Source organism: Triticum dicoccoides, chromosome 7A, assembly GCF_002162155.2.
Source record: "Triticum dicoccoides isolate Atlit2015 ecotype Zavitan chromosome 7A, WEW_v2.0, whole genome shotgun sequence".
Taxonomy (NCBI): Eukaryota; Viridiplantae; Streptophyta; class Magnoliopsida; order Poales; family Poaceae; genus Triticum; species Triticum dicoccoides.
Window position 1 is genome coordinate 731,335,486 of NC_041392.1, and position 24,012 is coordinate 731,359,497.

General features: G+C 43.6%; 1 protein-coding gene across 1 annotated transcript in view; it reads left to right on the plus strand.

The window, feature by feature from the left end:
* The first annotated feature begins 4,590 nt into the window (after positions 1 to 4,590).
* The window catches only part of LOC119334077, a 23,766-nt gene continuing 4,344 nt past the window's right edge, over positions 4,591 to 24,012 (plus strand). Inside the window, exon 1 of the mRNA XM_037606739.1 lies at positions 4,591 to 5,131. Within this exon, the coding sequence (XP_037462636.1) occupies positions 4,591 to 5,131 (541 nt within the window). The remainder of the gene's footprint in view (positions 5,132 to 24,012) is intronic.

Below are 24,012 nucleotides of genomic sequence, written 5' to 3' on the forward strand. Positions count from 1 at the left end.
TGCCTCTACTTGACTAGCTCGTTGATCAAAGATGGTTATGTTTCCTAACCATAGACATGAGTTGTTATTTGATTAACGGGATCACATCATTAGGAGAATGATGTGATTGACTTGACCCATTTCGTTAGCTTAGCACTTGATCATTTAGTTTGTTGCTATTGCTTTCTTCATGACTTATACATGTTCCTATGACTATGAGATTATGTAACTCCCGTTTACCGGAGGAACACTTTGTGTGCAACCAAACGTCACAACGTAACTGGGTGATTATAAAGGTGCTCTACAGGTGTCTCCGAAGGTACTTGTTGGGTTGGCGTATTTCGAGATTAGGATTTCTCAATCCGATTGTCGGAGAGGTATCTCTGGGCCCTCTCGATAATGCACATCACTATAAGCCTTGCAAGCATTGCAACTAATGAGTTAGTTGCGGGATGATGTGTTATGGAACGAGTAAAGAGACTTGCCGGTAACGATATTGAACTAGGTATTGAGATACCGACGATCGAATCTCGGGCAAGTAACATACCGATGACAAAGGGAACAACATATGTTGTTATGCGGTCTGACCGATAAAGATCTTCGTAGAATATGTGGGAGCCAATATGAGCATCCAGGTTCCGCTATTGGTTATTGACCGGAGACGTGTCTCGGTCATGTCTACATTGTTCTCGAACCCGTAGGGTCCGCACGCTTAAGGTTTCGATGACAGTTATATTATGAGTTTATGAGTTTTGATGTACCGAAGGAGTTCGGAGTCCCGGATGAGACCGGGGACATGACGAGGAGTCTCGAAATGGTCGAGACATAAAGATCGATATATTGGACGACTATATTCGGACATCGGAAAGGTTCCGAGTGATTCGGGTATTTTTTGGATTACCGGAGAGTTACGGGAATTCGCCGGGGAGTATATGGGCCTTATTGGGCCATACGGGAATAGAGGAGAGAGGCCAAAAGGAAGGAGGCGCCCCCCCCTCTGGTCCGAATTGGACAAGGGGTGCAGCCCACTTTTCCTTGTCCCTCTACCCCTCTTTCCTTCTCTCCTACTCCAACAAGGGAAGGATGAGTCCTACTCCCGGTGGCAGGGCGCGCCCTCCTCCTAGGCCGGCCGCCTCCCTCCCTTGCTCCTTTATATACGGGGGCAGGGGGCACCCCATAGACACAACAATTGATCATTGATCTCTTAGCCGTGTGCGGTGCCCCCCTCCACCATAATCCTCGATAATATTGTAGCGGTGCTTAGGCGAAGCCTTGCGACGGTAGAACATCAAGATCGTCACCACGCCGTCGTGCTGACGGAACTCTTCCTCGACATTCTGCTGGATCGGAGTCCGGGGATCGTCATCAAGCTGAACGTGTGCTAGAACTTGGAGGTGCCGTAGTTTCGGTGCTTGATCGGTCGGGCCGTGAAGACGTACGACTACATCAACCGCGTTGTGCTAACGCTTCCGCTTTCGGTCTACGAGGGTACGTAGACAACACTCTCCTCTCTCGTTGCTATGCATCACCATGATCATGCGTGTGCGTAGGAATTTTTTAAAATTACTACGTTCCCCAACACTTCCTTCGCTGACGTCCGCTCTACTCTCATGCTCGAGGAACTTACGTCGGAGTCCTTCGACAACTCGCCCCATACTGCCTTCTACACCAACATCAGCTCCGGCGGCAGCAGCAAGCGACCACCCAGTGGTGGGTTATTTGCAGCACGACCCCACGCCTCGTCCTCTTGCGACAACAAGGGGAACGGCCCCAACACCGGAGCTGGAGGTGGTCAGCAGGCCCACAAACGCAACTCCAACCGGTCCAACTCCGGTACCAGCAACCATCGGCGCCGTGGCAGTAACAGTGCTGGTGGTAACATGGGTGGCAAGCCTGCAATGACATGGCCCTCACTCCAGCACCCCTGGTCTGGTGCCATCCAGATGTGGGCGCTGTTGGAGTAGTATTAGCTTGGAGCAATGACCATGGCTGGTGGAACCACCAACAGGTAACTTAGTACGTACTATCAAAGATCCTAGATGATACTATTTGGTTCTGCAGAGATGTACCTTAATTTTGCCCGCATGAGTGGCTTGCCGGAAGAAGAATCTTCTCTAGCACTGGTAGGGTGAGGCTGGTGGGGTGCCTTAAGTAGCTTGTTGATGATCTGGGTACCCGTTCAAAACGCTGCCTTGGCCGATACATTGTCAACTCTTGCCACTCTCCTCTTCCCGTTACACAAAGGCAAATCATGTTAGTGGAATAGGATTAACCAACAGTCTAGAAGATGAAAGGTGTATGCATGTAATCTGTTCTGCTTCTGAAACTGTACGTCTACCCGTGTACTATATTAGCCCATGGCTAGCTATGCAATACTAAGTGCGTGAGTTTAATTAGCCTTCATGGTATTAGATAGGTCTTGATCTGGACCTGACCAACCCTCCACCTCTTGTCCTTCTCGTGCGGCCATGGCGTCTCCCGACGCTGAAGCCGTCGCAGCTGGAGCCGCCGCAAGGCTGCTCTCTGGGCACTCGTCGTTGCTGTTCCCAGCGCCAAGACAGTGATCCCTGTCACCCTTGACCTACACACAGGTAGCTACTCGCAGTGGCGTGAATTTGTCGAGAATGCACTCATCACATATGCGCTTGAGGACCACATCAACGACGACCCACCGGCGGAACCCACGGCCCAGTGGCTCCGCCTTGACGCCCTGGTCAAGCGATGGTTGTATGGTGCTATCTCCCCTGAGCTCCTACCCATGGTGCTCGATACCGCTGCCTCTGCTCGTGTCCTTTGGGAAAGCATCGAAGCAATCTACCGCGACAACGCCGATACACGAGCTATCTACCTCGAGCAAGAATTTTATAGCCTTCGTCAAGGTGCTATGTCCATCGGTGACCACTGCCGCCGGCAGAAATCACTCGCCGATGAACTCACAGCCATTGTACTGTCATCAGTGACAATGCCTTGGTCCACAACGTCCTGCATGGTCTCAACGGCCAGTATAAGCACCTCCGTCTGATCTTCCAGATGCAGCGTCCGCTTCCTTCCTTCTTAAATAATATCCTTCGCTCTATAAATGGTAAAGCTGAATGCATCATCCGCTCTATAAATAATATCCTTTGCTCCCTTCTTTTCCAATGCAGTGCTCCGCCCGCCTATTAGGTTGAAGCTCTTCACGCAGCCACATACCTTATTAATCTCCATCCCACCAAAACCCTGAACTTTAGTATTCCCCACCAAATCTTCTATATCTAAATAGCTAGCCCTCACTAATATATTTCTCTCAACATGCAAGCATGCCACATCATCAAGCAACATGCATGGCAAAAGGCCCACCACAACATGCATTCATCCACAGGAAATTGTCCACCTCGACATGCAAACATAAACGAGATATTTAATAAATATTTTACAATACATTAATCAAACACAATAAAGCATATGGATTTGCAATCTTAGTTTTCGTATTATTACTATTCATGTCCCATACAAATCAAATATCATCAAAATATATTGCAAATATTCCCGCAACAACGTGCGGGGTATCATCTAGTTCTATTTAGTTCCCCTCCTGATTATTCACACCTTCGTGTTTTCGGTTGTAGATGTTATCCCAACCTCTCAGCCACAGCGCCGCATAAGCTTGCACCTCGCTCCAAGTCATGTGTCTTCTTAGGTTATCCTTCAAACCATCGTGGCTATCGTTGTCTTGATCTGTCCACCAATCGGATAATCATCTCTCATCATGTCACGATTGATGAGGCTTCCTTTCCATTTGCTGAAACTCCTGCTTCCCCAACCTCTTATGACTATGACTTCCTCTCCACAGTTGCACATGTACCCCCACCACTCCCGGTCGTTACGACGGCACTGTGCACTACACCAGCACCCGAGTTGCCTCATGTTGAGGTGCCACCCATTCTTCCTACCGCCATTCCGATTGCTCTGGTTGTGAACAACCACACCATGCGCACCCGTGGAAAGTCTGGCTTTCGACAACCTGTTGATCGTCTAAATTTGCATGTCATGGTTCCTTACCCTATCCCACGCACGTATCGTGCAGCTCTCAATGATGAAAATTGGCGTCTTGCCATGCAGCAGGAGTTTGATGCCTTGTGTGCTAATCATACTTGGGACCTTGTTCCCCGTCCACCTGGTACTAATCTTGTTACAGGTAAATGGATATTTCGGCACAAGCTTAAGTCCGATGGCACATTGGACCGCTACAAGGCACGATGGGTGGTTCAAGGTTTTTCTCAACGACCCGACATCGACTTTGGCGAGACATTCAGTTCGGTTGTTAAACTAGCCACTGTATGTACCGTCCTCACCATTGCTTTGTCGAATGGCTGGCCAGTTCACCAACTCGATGTCAACAACGCGTTTCTCAATGGAACGCTCGTCGAGACCATCTACTGCCAACAACCGTCCGACTTCGTCGACAACGCACGACCCGATCATGTCTGCCGGCTGAATCGATCACTCTATGGGCTCAAGCAAGCACCCCGTGCGTGGTTCAGTCGCATCACCATGTTTCTCACATCCATGGGCTTCGTCGCCTCAAAGGCTGATCCGTCATTATTTATTTGTTGACATGGATCGAGTGACATGGCGTATCTCCTGCTATATGTTGATGACATCATGTTGACTGCATCGTCCACAACACAGTTGCGGCGCTTCATCGACTCCCTTAGCCATGAGTTCTCCCTGAAGGACCTTGGCGAGCTACACCACTTCCTTGGTGTCTCAGTTCAGCCTGCTGGTGCTGGTCTTTTCCTCTCTCAACGTCAATACACCGAGGAGATTCTTGCTCGTGCAGGGATGAGCAATTGCAAGCCTTGCAGTACACCTGTCGACACCAACCACAAGCTTTCCACCACAGGGGCTCCCGTCGACAACGCCACTGACTACCGCAGCATTGCCGGTGCTCTTCAATACTTGATGTTCACTCGTCCAGACATCGAGTATGCGGTTCAGCAGGCATGCCTACACATGCATGACCCTCGTGAACCCCATGCCAACCTCTTGAAGCGGATTCTTTGCTACCTCAAGGGCACTCTCGACCATGGTTTGCAGCTCCATCGCACCTCCCCGGCATCCCTCACTGCATATACAGATGCTGATTGGGCTGGCTGCCCGACACTCGCAAGTCCACCTCGGGCTATGGCGTCTTCCTCAGTGAAAAACTTGTGTCGTGGTCATCCAAGCGTCAGCATACAGTCTCACGTTCCAGTGCTGAGGCCGAGTATCACGCTATTGCACATGCTGTCGCTGAGTCATGCTGGCCCTGCCAACTCCTTGCCGAACTTCATTGTCCACATCAGTAGGCCACTATTGTCTTCTATGACAATGTGAGTGCGGTGTATCTCTCGACTAATCTAGTTCAGCACCAACGGACGAAGCATGTGGAAATTGATCTCCACTTTGTCCGAGAGCGTGTAGCTCTAGGCGATGTTCGTGTTCTTCATGTCCCGACGACTTTGCACTATGCTGATTTCTTCACCAAGGGATTACCAACTGCTGTCTTCCGAGAGTTCTGTTCTAGCTTGAACGTCCTTGTAGTTTCTTCATCCATCACATAACCTTCAGGCACAACAGGCAATTCATATCTAGGGGGAGAATCTTCATCATCACTTTCATCAATATTACCAGTTTCATTAATTTCATTCTCTCTAACCCTAGCAAGTTGTTCATCAAGAAATTACCCTAATGGCATAGTATTATTGAGCATAGAAGTAGTTTCATCATAACTATCATGCAAAGCAGAAGTGGCATCATCAATAACATGCAACATATCAGAATAAATAGCAGGAGTAGGTGTCGCAAGTTTACTCATAACAGAAGGTGAATCAAGTACAGAGCTAGATGGCAGTTCCTTACCTCCCCTCGTAGTTGAGGGAAAAATCTTGGTTCTTTCATCTTTCAAGTTGCTCATAGTGATCAACAGATATAAATCCCAAGTGACTCAAAGAATAGAGCTATGCTCCCCGGCAACAGTGCCAGAAAATAGTCTTGATAACCCACAAGTATAGGGGATTGCAACGGTTTTCGAGGGTAGAGTATTCAACCCAAATTTATTGATTCGACACAAGGGGAGCCAAATAATATTCTCAAGTATTAACAGTTGAGTTGTCAATTCAACCACATCTGAAAGACTTAATATCTGCAGCGAAGTATTTAGTGGCAAAGTAATATGGAAGTAATGGTAACGGTGGCAAAAATAATAATATTGGTTTTTGTAGTGATTGTAATAGTGGCAACGGAAAAGTAACTAAGCAAAGATCAATATGTGAAAATCTCGTAGGCATTGGATCAGTGATGGATAATTATGTCGGATGCGATTCCTCATGCAACAGTTATAACATAGGGTGACACAGAACTAGCTCCAGTTCATCAATGTAATGTAGGCATGTATTCCGAATATAGTCGTACGTGCTTATGGAAAAGAACTTGCATGACATCTTTTGTCCTACCCTCCCGTGGCAGCGGGGTCCTATTGAAAACTAAGGGATAAGGCCTCCTTTTAATAGAGTACCAAAACAAAGCATTAACACTTAGTGAATACATGAACTCCTCAAACTATAGTCATCACCAGGAGTGGTCCCGATTATTGTCACTTCGGGGTTACCGGATCATAACACATAGTAGGTGACTATTGACTTGCAAAATAGGATCAAGAACTCACATATATTCATGAAAACATAATAGGTTCAGATCTGAAATCATGGCACTCGGGCCCTAGTGACAAGCAACATCAATCTCAGAACAAAATGGATACTAGGGATCAAAACCTAACAAAACTAACTCGATTAAATGATATATCTCATCCAACCCATCACCGTCTAGCAAGCCTACGATGGAATTACTCACGCACGGCGGTGAGCATCATGAAATTGGTGATGGAGGAAGGTTGATGGTGACGAATTCCCCTCACCGGAGCCCCGAACGGACTCCGGACCAGCCCTCCCGAGAGAGATTAGGGCTTGGCGGCGGCTCCGTATCGTAAAACGCGATGAATCCTTCTCCTTGATTTTTTCTCCCTGAACGCGAATATATAGAGTTGGAGTTGAGGTCGGTGGAGCCTCAGGGGGCCCACGAGACAGGGGGCGCGCCCCCACCCTCGTGGATAGGGTGTGGCCCCCCTGGTGTTGATTCTTTCGCCAATATTTTTTATAAATTTCAAAAATATTCTCCATGAAGTTTCAGGTCATTCCGAGAACTTTTATTTCTGCACAAAAATAACACCATGGCAATTCTGCTGAAAACAACGTCAGTCCGGGTTAGTTCCATTCAAATCATGCAAGTTAGAGTCCACAACAAGGTCAAAAGTGTTTGGAAAAGTAGACATGATGGAGACGTATCAACTCCCCCAAGCTTAAACCTTTGCTTGTCTTCAAGCAATTCAGTTGACAAACTGAAAGTGATAAAGAAAAACTTTTACAAACTCTGTTTGATCTTGTTGTTGTAAATATGTAAAGCCAGCATTCAAGTTTTCAGCAAAGATTATGAACTAACCATATTCACAATAACATTTAGGTCTCATGTTTACTCATATCAATAGCATAATCAACTAGCGAGCAATGATAGTAAATCTCGGATGACAACACTTTCTCAAAACAATCATAGTATGATATAACACGATGGTATCTCGCTAGCCCTTTCTGAGACCGCAAAACATATATGCAGAGCACCTTTGAAACTCAAGGACTGACTAAACATTGTAATTCATGGTAAAAGAGATCCAGTCACAGTCATACTCAATGTAAACTAATAGTAATGCATGCAAATGGCAGCGGTGCTCTCCAACTGGCGCTTTTTAATAAGAGGGTGATGACTCAACATAAAAGTAAATAGATAGGCCCTTCGCAGAGGGAAGTAGGGATTTGTAGAGGTGCCAGAGCTCGATTTTTGAAATAGAGATGAATAATATTTTGAGTGGTATACTTTCATCGTCAACATAACAACTGAGAGATCTCGATATCTTCCATGCTACACACATTATATGCGGTTCCCAAACAGAATGGTAAAGTTTATACTCCCCCACCACCAACAAACATCAATCCATGGCTTGTCCGAAACAACGGGTGCCTCCAACTAACAACAATCCTGGGGGAGTTTTGTTTGCAATTATTTTAATTTAAGCATGGGACTGGGCATCCCGGTTACCAGACATTTTCTCGTGAATGAGGAGCGAAGTCCACTCCTCGTGAGAATAACCCACCTAGCATGGAAGATATAGACAACCCTAGTTGTTACATGAGCTATTCAAGCATACAAAACATAATTTCATTTGAAGGTTTAGAGTTTGGCACATACAAATTTACTTGGAATGGCAGGTAGATACCGCATGTAGGAAGGTATGGTGGACTCATATGGAATAACTTTTGGGGTTTATAGAAGTGGATGCACAAGTAATATTCCCGCTTAGTACAAGTGAAGGCTAGAAAGAGACTGGGAAGCGACCGGCTAGAGAGCGACAACAGTCATAAACATGCATTAAAATTAATGAACACTGAATGCAAGCATGAGTAGGATATAATTCAACATGAACATAAATATCGTGGAGGCTATGTTGATTTTGTTTCAACTACATGCGTGAACATGTGCCAAGTCAACCCACTCGAATCGTTCAAAGCAGGATACCACCCTATCATACCACATCACAACCATTTTAATAGCATGTTGACACGCAAGGTAAACCATTATAAACTCCTAGATAATTAAGCATGGCATGAACAACTATAATCTCTAATTGTCATTGCAAACATGTTTCATTCATAATAGGCTGAATCAGGAACGATGAACTAATCATATTTACAAAAACAAGATAGGTCGAGTTCGTACCAACTTCTCTCATCTCAATCAGTCCATCATATATCATCATTATTGCCTTTCACTTGCACAACCGAACAGTGTGGATAATAATAATAGTGCACGTGCATTGGACTAAGCTGGAATCTGCAAGCATTTAATACACAGGAGAAGGCAAGGTAATATGGGCTCTTGGTTTAATCAATAATAATGCATATAAGAGTTACTTCAACATTTTCATCATGGTCTTCTCCTCTCGACCCCCAAAGAAAAGAAAATAAACACAACTATTTACACGGGAAAGCCCCCAACAAGCAAAAGAAAAAGGAGAAATCCTTTTGGGTTTTCTTTTAATTATTACTACTACAGACATGGGAAGTAAACTAGCTAAAAGCTACAACTATTTTTTGTTTTTTATTAAGGTTTTTCAAACACACAAGAAGAATGCTGGAAAAGAAAATAAACTAGCATGGATAGTATAATGAAAAAGTATGAGCACCGACAACTGGCATGAGTGTGTGAATATGAATGTAATGTTGGTGAGAAATACGTACTCCCCCAAGCTTAGGCTTTTGGCCTAAGTTGGTCTAGGGCCACAGCTGGCCTGCTGGATATCCAAAGTTGTAACTGGGTCGTACTGAGATGGAGCAGCTACTGCCTGACGAGCTGCAGCTTGGAGGCAAGCTGCCTCTGTTCTCCTCTCAGACTCGTTCGCCTCTTCCCTGGTTATAACATATCTTCTTTTTGCCTGAAAGTTGAAGAAAGTAGAAGCAGGGAGAGCAACATGGACGGTGCACCGTCTGTCAAAGATAGTCAGTACTGGAGGAACTGATCGTTCCTCTCAAGAAACTGGTGGCGAACCATAGCCTCATAATCTAGATAATCAGGAGGCAACTCAATATCATTTCCATGTATGGGTATATCAAGATAGTTAGCTACACGAGTCGCATAAATTCCACCAAACAAATCTCCACTTATACTGTTGTGATGCAACCTACGTGCAACAATAGCCCTAGTTATATTGTTTATCACCTAATACCACACTCTTGAGGACACTAAGATCTGGAACACACATGTGACAAGCCTCATCTTTACCGTTAATGCATCTACCAATGAAGAGAGAAAAATAATGTATGGAAGGGAAATGAATACTTCCTATGGTAGCTTGTGTGATTTCCCTAGATTCCCCCATAGTGATACTAGCAAGAAAGTCTTTATATTCAGATTTGCGAGGTTCACTAACATAGCCCTAGTGTGGGAGTTTACAAGCAGTATTAAAGTCTTCTAGGTCCATGGTATATGATTTATCATAAAGATCAAATAAAACAGTGTGAGAATTGCGCGAGGATGTAAATCTAAACCTTCTCACTAATGAATCAGTTAGATAGAGGTATTGCCGGCACTTATCTGACATGAAGCTCTCAAGATCAGCGTACGCACATATGCGTCAAATTCATCCTTGATGCCTGCCTGGACCATGAACTCCTCTGACGGCCATTCACACGGCCGCACTTGAGCTTCCCTTGGTAGTTCATTGTCCGGCTCACGTATCGCGAGCCTTGGGCCTTGCTTCCTTGAGGAGCCACCTTGGTACATTTTCCTAAACATTTTTCTTCCTCTGAAAAATTTCTGAAATTTTTAGTGACTCAAAATAAAAGTGAATCAAACTCAACAAGATTGATAGCAACTACTCCTACAAGTGCCAAGAGGCCATATCATGCATTAAAACTACTTTTGACCACATAAATTTGACATGCAAGCTCAAGAATAGGGTCACCTAAGAAACAAAAAATTGCAATAAATAAAGCACTAGAACAAAAACTAATTGGACCATTGGAGGAGTCACATACCGAAGAACAATCGCCCAAAGCAGTTTTGTAAATGGAGCGCTTTGAGCTAGGAGATCAAAAATGGCAGCAAGATGAGCTAGAACTCGGGTTTGAGCTGGTGGATCATTTTTTCTAGAGGAAGACGAAGTGTGTGGGTGGAAGAATAAGTGGAAGGGGCCCACGTGGGGTCCACGAGGCAGGGGAGCGCGCCCTGGACCCTCGTGGCCAGGTGGTGTGGCCCCTAGATGCGTTCTCAGTGCCAAATATTCTTAAATATTCTAGGAAAAATCATATAAATTTTTCAGGACATTTGGAGAACTTTTATTTTCGGGGTATATTTTGTTGCAAGGATAATTCAGAAAACAGATAGAAAAATACTATTTTTGCTCTATTTAATCTAAATAACAGAAAGTAGAAGGAGGGTATAGAGAGTTGTGCTTTCTAACTTCATCCATCTCATGCTCATCGAAAGGAATCCACTAACAAGGTTGATCAAGTCTTGTTAACAAACTCTTTTCGAATCGCATGAAACCAAAGAATTTTTGAATAACACTAAGTTACCTCAACGGGGATATGCATGTCCCCAACAATAAGAATATCATATTTCTTCTTTACAATACGGAGAGGAAATTCAAAACCTCCAATAGTAATCGTTGAAATTTTTCCAATAGAATTGATACTGTTGACTTGAGGCTGTTTCCTCAGAAAGTGTACCGTATGCTCATTACCAATAACATGAAAAGTGACATTGCCTTTGTTGCAATCAATAACAGCCCCTGCAGTATTCAAAAAGGGTCTACCAAGAATAATAGACATACTATCGTCCTCGGGAATATCAAGAATAACAAAGTCCGTTAAAATAGTAACGTTTGCAACCACAACAGGCACATCCTTACAAATACCGACATGTATAGCAGTTGATTTATCAGCCATTTGCAAAGATATTTCAGTAGGTGTCAACTTATTCAAATCAAGTCTACGATATAAAGAGAGAGGCATAACACTAACACCGGCTCCAAGATCACGTAAAGCAATTTTAACATAGTTTCTTTTAATGGAGCATGGTATAATTGGTACTCCAGGATCTCCAAGTTTCTTTGGTATTCCACCCTTAAAAGTATAATTAGCAAGCATGGTGGAAATTTCAGCTTCCGGTATTTTTCTTTTATTTGTAACAATATCTTTCATATACTTAGCATAAGGATTCATTTTAAGCAGATCAGTCAAACGCATACGGAAAAATATAGGTCTAATCATTTTAGTAAAGCGCTCAAAATCCTCATCATCTTTTTTCTTGGATAGTTTAGGAGGAAAAGGCATGGGTTTCTGAACCCATGGTTCTCTTTCTTTACCATGCTTCCTAGCAACGAAGTCTCTCTTATCATAATGTTGATTCTTTGATCATGGGTTATGAAGATCAACATCAGGTTCAATCTCTACATCATTTCTATTGCTAGGTTGAGCATCAACACGAACATCATCACTAACATTATCACTAGGTTCATGTTCATTACCAGATTGTGTTTCAGCATCAGAAATAGAAATATCAATGGGATTCTCAAGTGTGTCAGCAACAGGTTCACTAGAAGCATGCAGAGTCCTATCATTTTTCCTTTTCTTCTTCTTAGAAGGACTAGGTGCATCAACATTAATTCTCTAAGAATCTTGCTCAATTTTCTTAGTGTGGCCCTCAGAATACAAGGTTCCTGAGTCATTTTACCCCCTCTAGTCAAACTCTAACAACATTATCATTTTTCTTATTATCGAATTCATTGAGCAAATCATTCTGAGCTTTAAGTACTTGTTCTACTTGAGTGGTAACCATAGAAGCATGTTTACTAATAAGTTTAAGTTCACCTTTAACTCTAGACATATAATCACTCAAGTGTTCAATCATATAAGCATTATGTTTCAATTGTCTACTAACATAAGCATTGAAGTTTTCTTGTTTAACAATAAAATTATCAAACTCATCCAAGCATTGGCTAGCAGACTTATTACGAGGAATATCACCTTCATCAAATCTATAGAGAGAATTTACCTTTACTACCTGTGTCGGGTTATCAAGACCATGGATTTCTTCAATAGGTGGTAAATTCTTAACATCTTCAGCTTTAATACCTTTTTCTTTCATAGATTTCTTTGCCTCTTGCATATCTTCAGGACTGAGAAATAGAATACCGCTTTTCTTCGGAGTTGGCTTAGGAGTTGGTTCAGGAAGTGTCCAATCATTATCATTACTCAACATATTATTCAATAGCACTTCAGCTTGATCAACAGTTCTTTCCCTGAAAACACAACCAACACAACTATCCAGGTGGTCTCTGGAAGCATCGGTTAGTCCATTATAAAAGATATCAAGTATTTCATTTTTCTTGAGAGGATGATCAGGCAAAGCATTAAGTAATCGAAGAAACCTCCCCCAAGCTTGTGGGAGACTCTCTTCTTTGATTTGCACGAAATTATATATTTCCCTTAAGGCAGCTTGTTTCTTATGAGCGGGGAAATATTTAGCAAAAAAGTAATAAATCATATCCTGGGGACTACGCACACAACCAGGATCAAGCGAATTAAACCATATTTTAGCATCACCCTTTAATGAGAACAGAAATAACTTAAGGATATAGTAGTAACGAATTTTCTCCTCATTATCGGAAATACAGATAGGTGAAGTAGCAAAAGTAGGGTCATATTTCATTCTAGTATTCAAAGATTTTTTCTTTCAACTTAGCTAACAGTTTCTTAAGATCATATCTATCATTGCAAGCTAAAAAGTCTCTAGCAGTTTCTTCATCCATAACATAACCTTCAGGCACAACAGGCAATTCAAATCTAGGGGGAGAATCTTCATCATCACTTTCATCAATATTATCAGTTTCATTAATTTCATTCTCTCTAACCCTAGCAAGTTGTTCATCAAGAAATTCACCTAATGGCACAGTATTATCGAGCATAGAAGTAGTTTCATCATAAGTATCATGCAAAGCAGAAGTGGCATCATCAATAACAAGCGACATATCAGAATAAATAGCATGAGTAGGTGTCGCAAGTTTACTCATAATAGAAGGTGAATCAAGTGTAGAGCTACATGGCAGTTACTTACCTCCCCTCGTAGTTGAGGGAAAAATCTTGGTTCTTTCATCTTTCAAGTTCCTCATAGCGATCAACAGATATAAATCCCAAGTGACTCAAAGAATAGAGCTATGCTCCCCGGCAACGGCGCCAGAAAATAGTCTTGATAACCCACAAGTATAGGGGATTGCAACAGTTTTCGAGGGTAGAGTATTCAACCCAAATTTATTGATTCGACACAAGGGGAGCCAAAGAATATTCTCAAGTATTAACAGTTGAGTTGTCAATTCAATCGCACCTGAAAGACTTAATATCTGTAGTGAAGTATTTAGTAGCAAAGTAATATGGAAGTAACGGTAACGGTGGCAAAAATAATAGTATTGGTTTTTGTAGTGATTGTAACAGTGGCAACGGAAAAGTAACTAAGAAAATATCAATATGTGAAAATCTCGTAGGCATTGGATCAGTGATGGATAATTATGTCGGATGCAATTCCTCATGCAACAGTTATAACATAGGGTGACACAAAACTAGCTCCAGTTCATCAATGTAATGTAGGCATGTATTCCGAATATAGTCATACATTCTTATGGAAAAGAACTTGCATGCCATCTTTTGTCCTACCCTCCCATGGCAGCGGGGTCCTATTGAAAACTAAGGGATATTAAGGCCTCCTTTTAATAGAGTACCAAACAAAGCATTAACACTTAGTGAATACATGAACTCCTCAAACTATAGTCATCACCAGGAGTGGTCCCAATTATTGTCACTTCGGGGTTACCGGATCATGACACATAGTAGGTGACTATTGACTTGCAAAATAGGATCAAGAACTCCCATATATTCATGAAAACATAATAGGTTCGAATCTGAAATCATGGCACTCGGGCCCTAGTGACAAGCATTAAGCATAGCAAAGTGATAGCAACATCAATCTCAGAACATAATGGATACTAGGGATCAAACCCTAACAAAACTAACTCGATTACATGATAAATCTCATCCAACCCATCACCGTCTAGCAAGCCTACGACGGAATTACTCACGCACGGCGGTGAGCATCATGAACTTGGTGATGGAGGAAGGTTGATGGTGATGATGGTGACGGATTCCCCTCACCGGAGCCCCGAACGGACTCTAGACCAGCCCTCCCGAGAGAGATTAGGGCTTGGTGGCGGCTCCGTATCGTAAAACACGATGAATCCTTCTCCCTGATTTTTTCTCCCCGAACGGGAATATATAGAGTTGGAGTTGAGGTCGGTGGAGCCTCAGGGGGCCCACGAGACAGGGGGGCGCTCCCACCCCCTGGGGCGCGCTCCCACCCTCATTGATAGGTGTGGCCCCCCTGGTGTTGATTCTTTCACCAATATTTCTTATAAATTTCAAAAATATTCTCCATGAAGTTTTAGGTCATTCCGAGAACTTTTATTTATGCACAAAAATAACACCATGGCAATTCTGCTAAAAACAACGTCAGTCCGGGTTAGTTCCATTCAAATCATGCAAGTTAGAGCATCTCCAGCCGCGCCCCCAACAGGCCCCCCCAGGCCACTTTTTCGGCGCCGGCGCCGAAAAAACGGCCCAGTCGCGCTCCAGGACGCCGAAAATCGCCGGTTTAGACCTTTTTCCGCCCGGCGGTCACAGGCCGAACCCGGCGCGCTGGGGAGCAGTTGGGGGCTCCGACGCTAGGGAAAAGCACGCCTGGCACACACTGACAGGGGAAAAGTCAAGGTTTTCTTCCCCCGACTTGCCTCGCACCCCCTGTGCCCTCGGCCACCACTAGCTATATCCCGGCGACGGCCGCCGCCCTACTCCACTAGATAGCCATTCCCCACCGGAAAATAGCAGCGCTTCACCGCGGCAGCCCCTCCCACAGCAGCTGGGCGTTTCGGCCGCCGTTTCCGGCCGCGGAGGCGCGGTTTAGCGGCGGGTACACGCCCACCGAGAACAGGGTGTTCGGCATTTTGCCTGTCTCGGCGATGGACTCGGATGAGGAGGAAGAGCTCGCCGCGCTGCTGGAGGAGGAAGCGCGGCCTACGTCCAGGAAGAAGAGCATCTCATGGTGCTCGCCGCCCTCGCCCAGCTGCTGGCGAGCAATGAAAAGCCGCGGCGAGGTGGCTCGGCGCCGGGGCGGGTGAAAGCAAAGAACCGACATCGTCTCGAAGGCTACTACATGCTCTACTCCGACTACTTCGCCGATGCTCCACTTCATGGCGAGAAAACATTTCGGCGCCGTTATCGGATGAGCCGAAAGCTCTTCCTCAGGATTGTGAATTCCATCCGGGAGTTCGACAACTACTTCAAGTGCAAGATGGATTGCACTGGCGCTCTTGGATTCACCTCCATCCAGAAGTGCACGACAGCGATGAGGATGCTTGCATATGGAGCTCCCAGTGATTCACTCGACGACTATGGGCGCATGGCCGAGTCCACCAGCATAGAGTGTTTCTACAAGTTCTGTCGGGCAGTGGTGGCAGTGTTTGGGCCACAATACTTGAGAACACCCAATGCGGAAGACACTGCTCGGATCCTAGCCCAGAATGCAGCAAGAGGATTTCCTGGGATGCTTGGAAGCATCGACTGCATGCATTGGAAATGGAAGAATTGCCCAGTTGGTTGGCAGGGGATGTACAAAGGCGCCAAAGGCGGTTGCAGTGTGGTGCTTGAGGCGGTAGCCACACAGGACCTCTGGATTTGGCACTCCTTCTTTGGTATGCCAGGAACTCACAATGACATCAATGTGCTGCAGTGCTCTCCTATTTTTGCCAAGCTCGTTGAGGGCCATTCTCCTCCGGTGAACTTCGAGATCAATGGGCACCAATACAACAAGGGGTACTACCTAGCAGATGGCATCTATCCGAGATGGTCGACATTTGTGAAGACGATCTCAAACCCTGCGGCAGGAGGCAAGAACGCCTGGTTTGCGAAAGTTCAGGAGGCTTGCAAGAAGGATGTCGAGCGGGCATTTGGTGTGCTCCAATCTCGATTCGCTGTTGTTCGGTACCCCGCTCAGACCTGGTCCAAAGATCAAATGTGGGAGATTATGACTTGCTGTGTCATCTTGCACAACATGATCATCGAGAGCGAGCAAGAAGACCCAGTGTTTGACACTAAACCATACTACAGGCAGGGTCCTCTAGCCGAAGTTGATCACCATCTACCGGCAACTTGGACTGCCTATCTCAATATGCGTCAGGAGATCCGAGACCCACAGGTGCATCATCAACTGCAGAAAGATCTGATTGAGCACCTATGGAGGCTCAAGGGGGACGCCGTGTGATGAAATACGAGTTTTTATTTGTTGAACTATTTTGTTGAAGTATTTGATTTTTCTGTGATGAAATATGTGATAAGAAATAATTGTGTTGATAATTGAACACCGAGACACGGCGAAACCACGCCGAATATGGGCCTATTCTCGCTCATATGGGCCCTTTATTCGCCGAAATTGGGCTGCAAAGTGGGCCAATTTCAGCGCCTGGGGGCGAGCTGGGGCGACGACTGGGCGCAAAACCGCCCCCAACGCCGATTGTATCGCCGGCTCGCCCCCAGGAGGCGATTTTTATGCGTCCTGGGGGGGCCAACAACTGGAGATGCCCTTAGAGTCCACGGTAAGGTCAAAAGTGTTTGGAAAAGTAGATACGATGGAGGCATATTAAGGGGCTAGCTAGACACATCCTCTTAGAAAAATTGAAAATTGTAGTCAATCAATCATGATTAAAGGTCAAAGTCTAGCTTTTTTAACATAAATTTGAAACTTGATTAACTCCACACCACAAGTTGCACAGACTGAAAGACAGACCGCTCAGTTGTAGCCCTGCTAAGGGAGGAGTGAACACGATAATCTTCTCTACTTTTGAAAACAAAATCTTTAAATTCAAAAGACTTATGCAGTTCTTTTTAAAAAGTATGCACCGCAACCCCAAAAGTGCAAAAATTCACAAATGAAATATGTGAATTAAAAACTACTAAGTCACACTGTCATTAACGTTTATTTTAGTAGAAAAGCAACAACTTGAATCATGAAATTTAATTAATGTAACACTAAAAATAGTTTTTGCTTATATTAATATTAAAATGCACATAGAGTACATATTTGGAGGTTATTCAAGTATACTAGGTTTTCATTTTCCCTATTTATATTGAACTTTCTTACTTCATCATAACCAATCTTTCCACTTAACAATGTTTTTCTCATTAATACAGAATCTTCTATATAGTATCTTAATTATTTATAACTAGTATGATCAACTATATATTCATGCCATGCTACAATAACATACATATTTGTTATATTGTTATATTATTTGTCATTACATATGTTTTTGTGTTAAACACAAATAACTATTTTTTCAAAAATTGGCCATTTTTGGTTTGAGATGTTTTCGCAAATCTTTTGTTGCAATGCATTTCACCCTAAAATCTAATAATACCCAGATCATCAAATTACTCTATGTATACATTCATACCGACTGTCTTATAGTGGTTTTATGAGTGTCCATAGGTGTGGTACCCTTAAATATCTACACAACTTGGCAGGAGTGTGTGAATCTATCAAATTGTATGAAAACTCAACTTTAGGTGTAACTAAATAGGGGCTATCAGGAGTAAAGTGTATAAGTGTATATTAGTAAATATTTCCGAATCCCCTCCTTCACACTCACTAGTTTTACTAAGTTTAATATCCTTAAATATCTCAGTAGAAGATCTCCGGTCCAGGCAAAAATGCCAAATGGAGACCGAGCTCCATGGAGGCCTTTATTTGAAAACTTCAAAATTTAAACTTTTTAGTTTCAAAAATTTCTGAAAGTAAATACACATATACCTAGATACATAATATATACGTGTGCTAATTTTCACATCGAAATACATTAAAATGTGAGCTGCACAAAAAAGAAAAATTCGAGGCTTTTTAGCATGTGTACTGTTCATCTTTAAAGTCCATAATTTTTTTGTGCAACTCACAATTCAAGGTATTTCATCCTGAAAATTTTCACAGACACACTTTACATCCTTGCGTGCATATGTATTTTTTAAGCTAGAATTTATGAATTTTTAAATTTTCAAAATAAAGGGCTCCATGAAGCACGGTCTCCAAAATGCCCTACTCCGGTCCAAGCATGTATCTAATTATTATATGCTATCAAATATATGTGACAACGAACAGTGTAAACTATAGTGTTTTATACCCCAAGCAAAGTAGGTAACCCCGCCACCCTCCATGTGAGGATTCCAACCGTCTTCGCATCGCCACTGTTACCATGGCGAAGTCAAGTCCGAGGAAAAAAACGGATGAAAAAGTCATCGACGATGACAGTACATCTTTGACTAGGAAAACATGTGTGACCTAGAAAGTGGAGTGGTCAAAAAACCTACACACGCCACACCTAGGGGCAACAAGAGTCGACTTCCTTCAACTCCCTATAGCCATGAACACAATGTGCCCAGAGTTGATGCGCACGATGCCATTTTGATAATAACGCCACCACAAAATGACACTCCGAGCAAGCTAACCCTATCCTCATGGGAACTGGAATCCATGTTCCCCTCACGGACCCCTCCTATCACCGGAGCTATCAATTGAGGGGAAAGGAACCCGATGGTTCATCGACATTCGCTAGGGAAACCAGATGGCCTCCATGTAATGTCTCACTTAATATATAGCAACTAAAGGGGGGGGGGGGTGGGGAGAAACAATAGGTCGAGTCCTTGATGAAAATTCTTCAACATAGAATACTTGTATTCTCTTAAAAAACATGTCTCCCTAGATTTGGCACGAAGAGATGAACATTAAAAAAACCTATCATATAGCCTGAGTTTTGGTTATACCTGGTAATGGCGATATTTACGTCGTTACCTTATTGAAGGCATTTCTCGGATATGCTCAAACTCGTTCTTTAGGGTGAAAACTAAGACCTGGTCTTGGGTGGTTCAATCCGGTGATGAAAATGCTTGAGAATCACTACCTTCCTCAAGGCGTTAGTGCTGAAGAACCTTGTCGTCTGTGTGATGTCATGAGATGGTTGATGTGAAGATGATCATAGTCGCAGTTTGCCAATCGCGAATCTAATCTCTTTGGGTTTTCCCTCGCTTGTGCATAACTTTGATTTTATATGATTGTTATTTGCTGGCGTGTTTTTTGTGTGCATGCCTTGGTGTTGGTTATATACATCCTAACTATGCAAAGAATGAATGTGTGCTTATTGTGTATGTATCATCTTGATGCGCCATTTTAATTCAGTAAAACCCACCCTTTGTTGAAAAAAAATGAATGGGTCAACCATTTCTAAATATGGAAGTTTGAATGTTGATGGAATTTGGCGATGACCGCCGTTTACAGTGTGTGTGCTAGCCTTGCTCTGCTGAATCTCTATCAGGAACCTGAATTTATTCAAGCGATGGATGTGAACTCATGAAAAAAGAAATGAAAAAAACAGAGGCCGTAAACCAAGAACGATTCTACTCCCTTCGTCCCATAATATAAGACCATTTTTTATACCGGTGTAATGTCAAAAACGCTCTTATATTATGGGACGGTGGGAGTAGCATTCATGCACACTATACAGACAAGTGCAAATCTCACCAGGCGCTCTGTTTGGTAAGTATGCTAGCTGATTGACCTGAGCTATGGATTGGAATCAAGTTGGAACAACCCGCACGAGTGGCTGGCCGATCAGAATCTCTCTGGTAGCTGGCACTACTGATTGGAGACTCGCCAGCGCCAGACTTATCTCGGGCCCCGTTTAAAACGATACTACGCATTAGCTGGCTACCTTGATTGTCAACTCTTCTAACATGCGATGATTATTATATCCCATCATCACCATATCTGATTGATGGCTACCTTGATTGTCGTTGCACACAAGTGGCAACGCACTCATCAAATTCCACGATGGCTGCGCGCCGATATACAGCACAGAGCACGAGGGCATCGAAGGATCTCCACATCCGCGGAGAAGTTGCCGGCTGCCACCCTCCTTCTCTCAAAATGATGAAGTCGATCTATGTACTCCCTTCATATCAAAATATAAAACGTTTTTATGACAAGTTTAGCCTATAAAAACATCTTATATTTTGATACAACGGTAGTATGTACTTCCGCACGCAAACCTTTTAACTAATAAAGCGCCTCTTTAAAAAAAAGTATGTACGTGCGCATGCATACACTCGCTGTCCTGTCCCGCTCGCAACGCAAAGAGCTATCGCAGGAGATCCGTGCAAGCTCGCCAGAGGACAGGATAGGACCCAACTCATCGACACACCCAAAACCACGACCAATCTATACATTGTCTGCTTGCTATCAGGCGTAATGTGGTACATTGACGTGCAGTGCCAGGAGGCGGACCACGATGCCGCTCTAGCAATGCATATACATACACAACCACATGGAGGCTACCACGCCTCGCGGATCATGTAGGCCGTGCCCTTCGTGATTCATGTTGCTAGTAGGGATGAAAACAGTGTGAAAACAAAGAGAACCGGGTGCTACCATATTTATTTTCATATTTTTTCGGAAGCGGAAACGAATATGAATATGAAAACTCCAGAAACGGATATGGAAACAAATACTATCCTTATTTTAGGGAGGTAACAAATACTATCGAAAACAAACACGGAGTGAATAAGGAGCGGACATGGCAACAGAAGCAGGTGTTGACCGGAACTTAAACCCCTTGAACCATAAAGAAAAACACAAGTAAACCAACAAACTTCATCAATTGTTAATATGGCTACAAAATAATATGATTTGCTTAGTGACTTACCGTAGTATTGTAATAGCACTGGACAACTATGTATAGAACCTAGTTGAATGTGTGCATGGTAGTAGAAGGCCGGCCTCACATGAGCCATTCTGTGCATTCTGTCTTAGGTTGTTGTTTGGTGGTTGAGCTACAAAGTAGCCATAGGAGCACATGCACTAAAAATGGAAATTCCATATTCACAGAATAGGAAAGTGCCATTAGTGGCTATTCCACCAAAAAAATTTGTTCCATTTTTGTTTCCTTTCCACGTAAAATATTTTCGTTTCAGTTTTGCAAATTTATGTTTTCGTATTTCTATTTCCTCTCCATTTCCGTTTTTCATCTGAAAAAGCGAAAAGTTTTCACTCTGTTTTCATCCCTAGTTGCCACCGAACACAAGGCCATGTCCGATAATATGTTTTGAAAGCCAGGCTCTCGGGAGCACTTTATTTATTTATTTTGGCAGAAAACTTTACTTCCATTTCACAACAAATTCTGAGAAAAGAATGTGATTTTTTAGGGGGAAAAGAATGTGCTTCTACATATACATGTGTAGTACATACGTTTGAATTTTCATGAAAATATATATTTTGTGTCACAAAAAAGGAAAATACGTGTATAAAATTGGGCCTTTTCATTGTTTTTTTGCCAGATTTTTCTCTTTTTGCGAAGGCTACAGATCAATATATTATTTAACGAAATTTTACAAAACTGTGAAGAACATTTCTATGTGTCCGTGCAAAAAAAAGTCATTTGTTCTGAAACTTGCAAATAGCATTTAATTACTTTTTAAATACGTCCGGTCTCAAAATGCCACACTCCATGTGTAGCTACTAGCATATGCCACATTCCATTCACCGAGATATGTTGCTTCTGGCTGGGTGAGATTGGTGCAAAGAAGAAATAGCTATTTCTAAATAGAATGAAAATAATAACCCCTTTTAATGTTCTTATATGTACTCCCTCCGTTATTATTTAGTCCGCGTATTAGCTTTGGTCAATCTCAAGCTTTGTAAACTTTGACAAAGTTTATAAACAAAAATATTAACATATACATGCAATAACAAATCAATACCATTAGATTCATTATTGAATGTACTTTCACGTCATTTTAGTTCTTTATGATAAATATTTATAATTTTTCTATAAATTTGGTCAAACTTTATGAAGTTGACTTCAGTCAAACCTAATATGCTGAGTAAATAAAAATGGGGGAGTAACTTGTGACTCACTTCATATCCTGCCGGTGCACCTGTGATGACTTTGCAACAAGGTCAATGCTATCCATCGGGCACCGATCTGATTGCCATATCAATTACCCCGCACGCTATACGTACGAGTAAAGGAAAACAGCTCCCCTGGCCACCTCACTCCCTCGCTCACTCTCCTCTCGCACTCCCTCTCCTCTCTCCACCTATGTGCTGCCATTGACGGCGTCACTCACCCTCGCCGTTGGGCCGCAATGCCTTGCTTGCCTCGGAGTCGACCTGCACCATGTCATTGTTGCTGCACTCCTCCCAGTCTTTCCAAGAAGGCATTGCGGCCAAACGGCGAGGGTGAGTGACACCGTCAATGGCAGCACATAGGTGGAGAGAGGAGAGTGAGCGAGGGAGTGAGGTGGCCACGGGAGCTGTTTTCCTTTACGGGAACGTTCCGACCATGCTGGTCAGACTTGCCGTTACACGCACTGTGAGCCCTCTCGCCACGTGGATGATTGGCCACATCAAAACGTGCTAAAAATGTCAGATTTTCTGTGCGGTGCAAAATATAATGTTTTGTAAAGTGGTGGTATTTCGCTAATTGTGACACGATTGTGGTGATTTTGTGCATTTTACTCGTACGCCACTGCCGTCACCTCCCACGCACATCCAACTGACGAGAGACCGCGCCATCTAGCAGAGCAGCAGGACCCAAGCTCGTCGCAGCCCACATCTCACGCTCACAACATAGCGGCCTAGCCCAAGCATAGCCTTCAAAGTCTGAGTCATCTATGGTTATGAGGGGTTGGATTGAGTTCAAAAGGAATTGGAAGTGGTCAAATGAACCGGATCCGATCCAAATCACCCCAAATTAAAAATCCCCAAATCCTACCAACAACCGTAACCCTAGCCCTAGCCTACTAGACATATTACAGTTGATGCTTACCTCAGAGTCGAACTGCACCATGTCGTCATCGTTGCTCTCTTCCCCGTCTTTCCAGGAAGGCATTGCGTCCTGGCAGCTAGGGTGAGCAGCATCGTAGAGGTGGAGAGAAAGGAGAGGGAGTGCCAGAGGCGAGTGAGTGAGTGAGAGAGGGAGTGATGTGGCCACGGGAGTTGTTTCCCTTTACGGGAACGTTCTGACCCCGTCGGTCAATGGCCATTACATGAATCGTCTCCCCTGTCGGCTCACGGAGGATTGGCCACATCAAAACGTGCTAAAAATGGTCAGTGTTTCTGCCACTGTCAGATTTTCAGCATGGTGCAAAATGTAACCTTTTTTTGTGAAGTGGTAGTTTTTCTCTAAATGTGACACAGTTGTGGTTGTTTTGTGCCTTTTACTCGTACGCCCCTTCCATCTCCCCCTCCTTGCACACC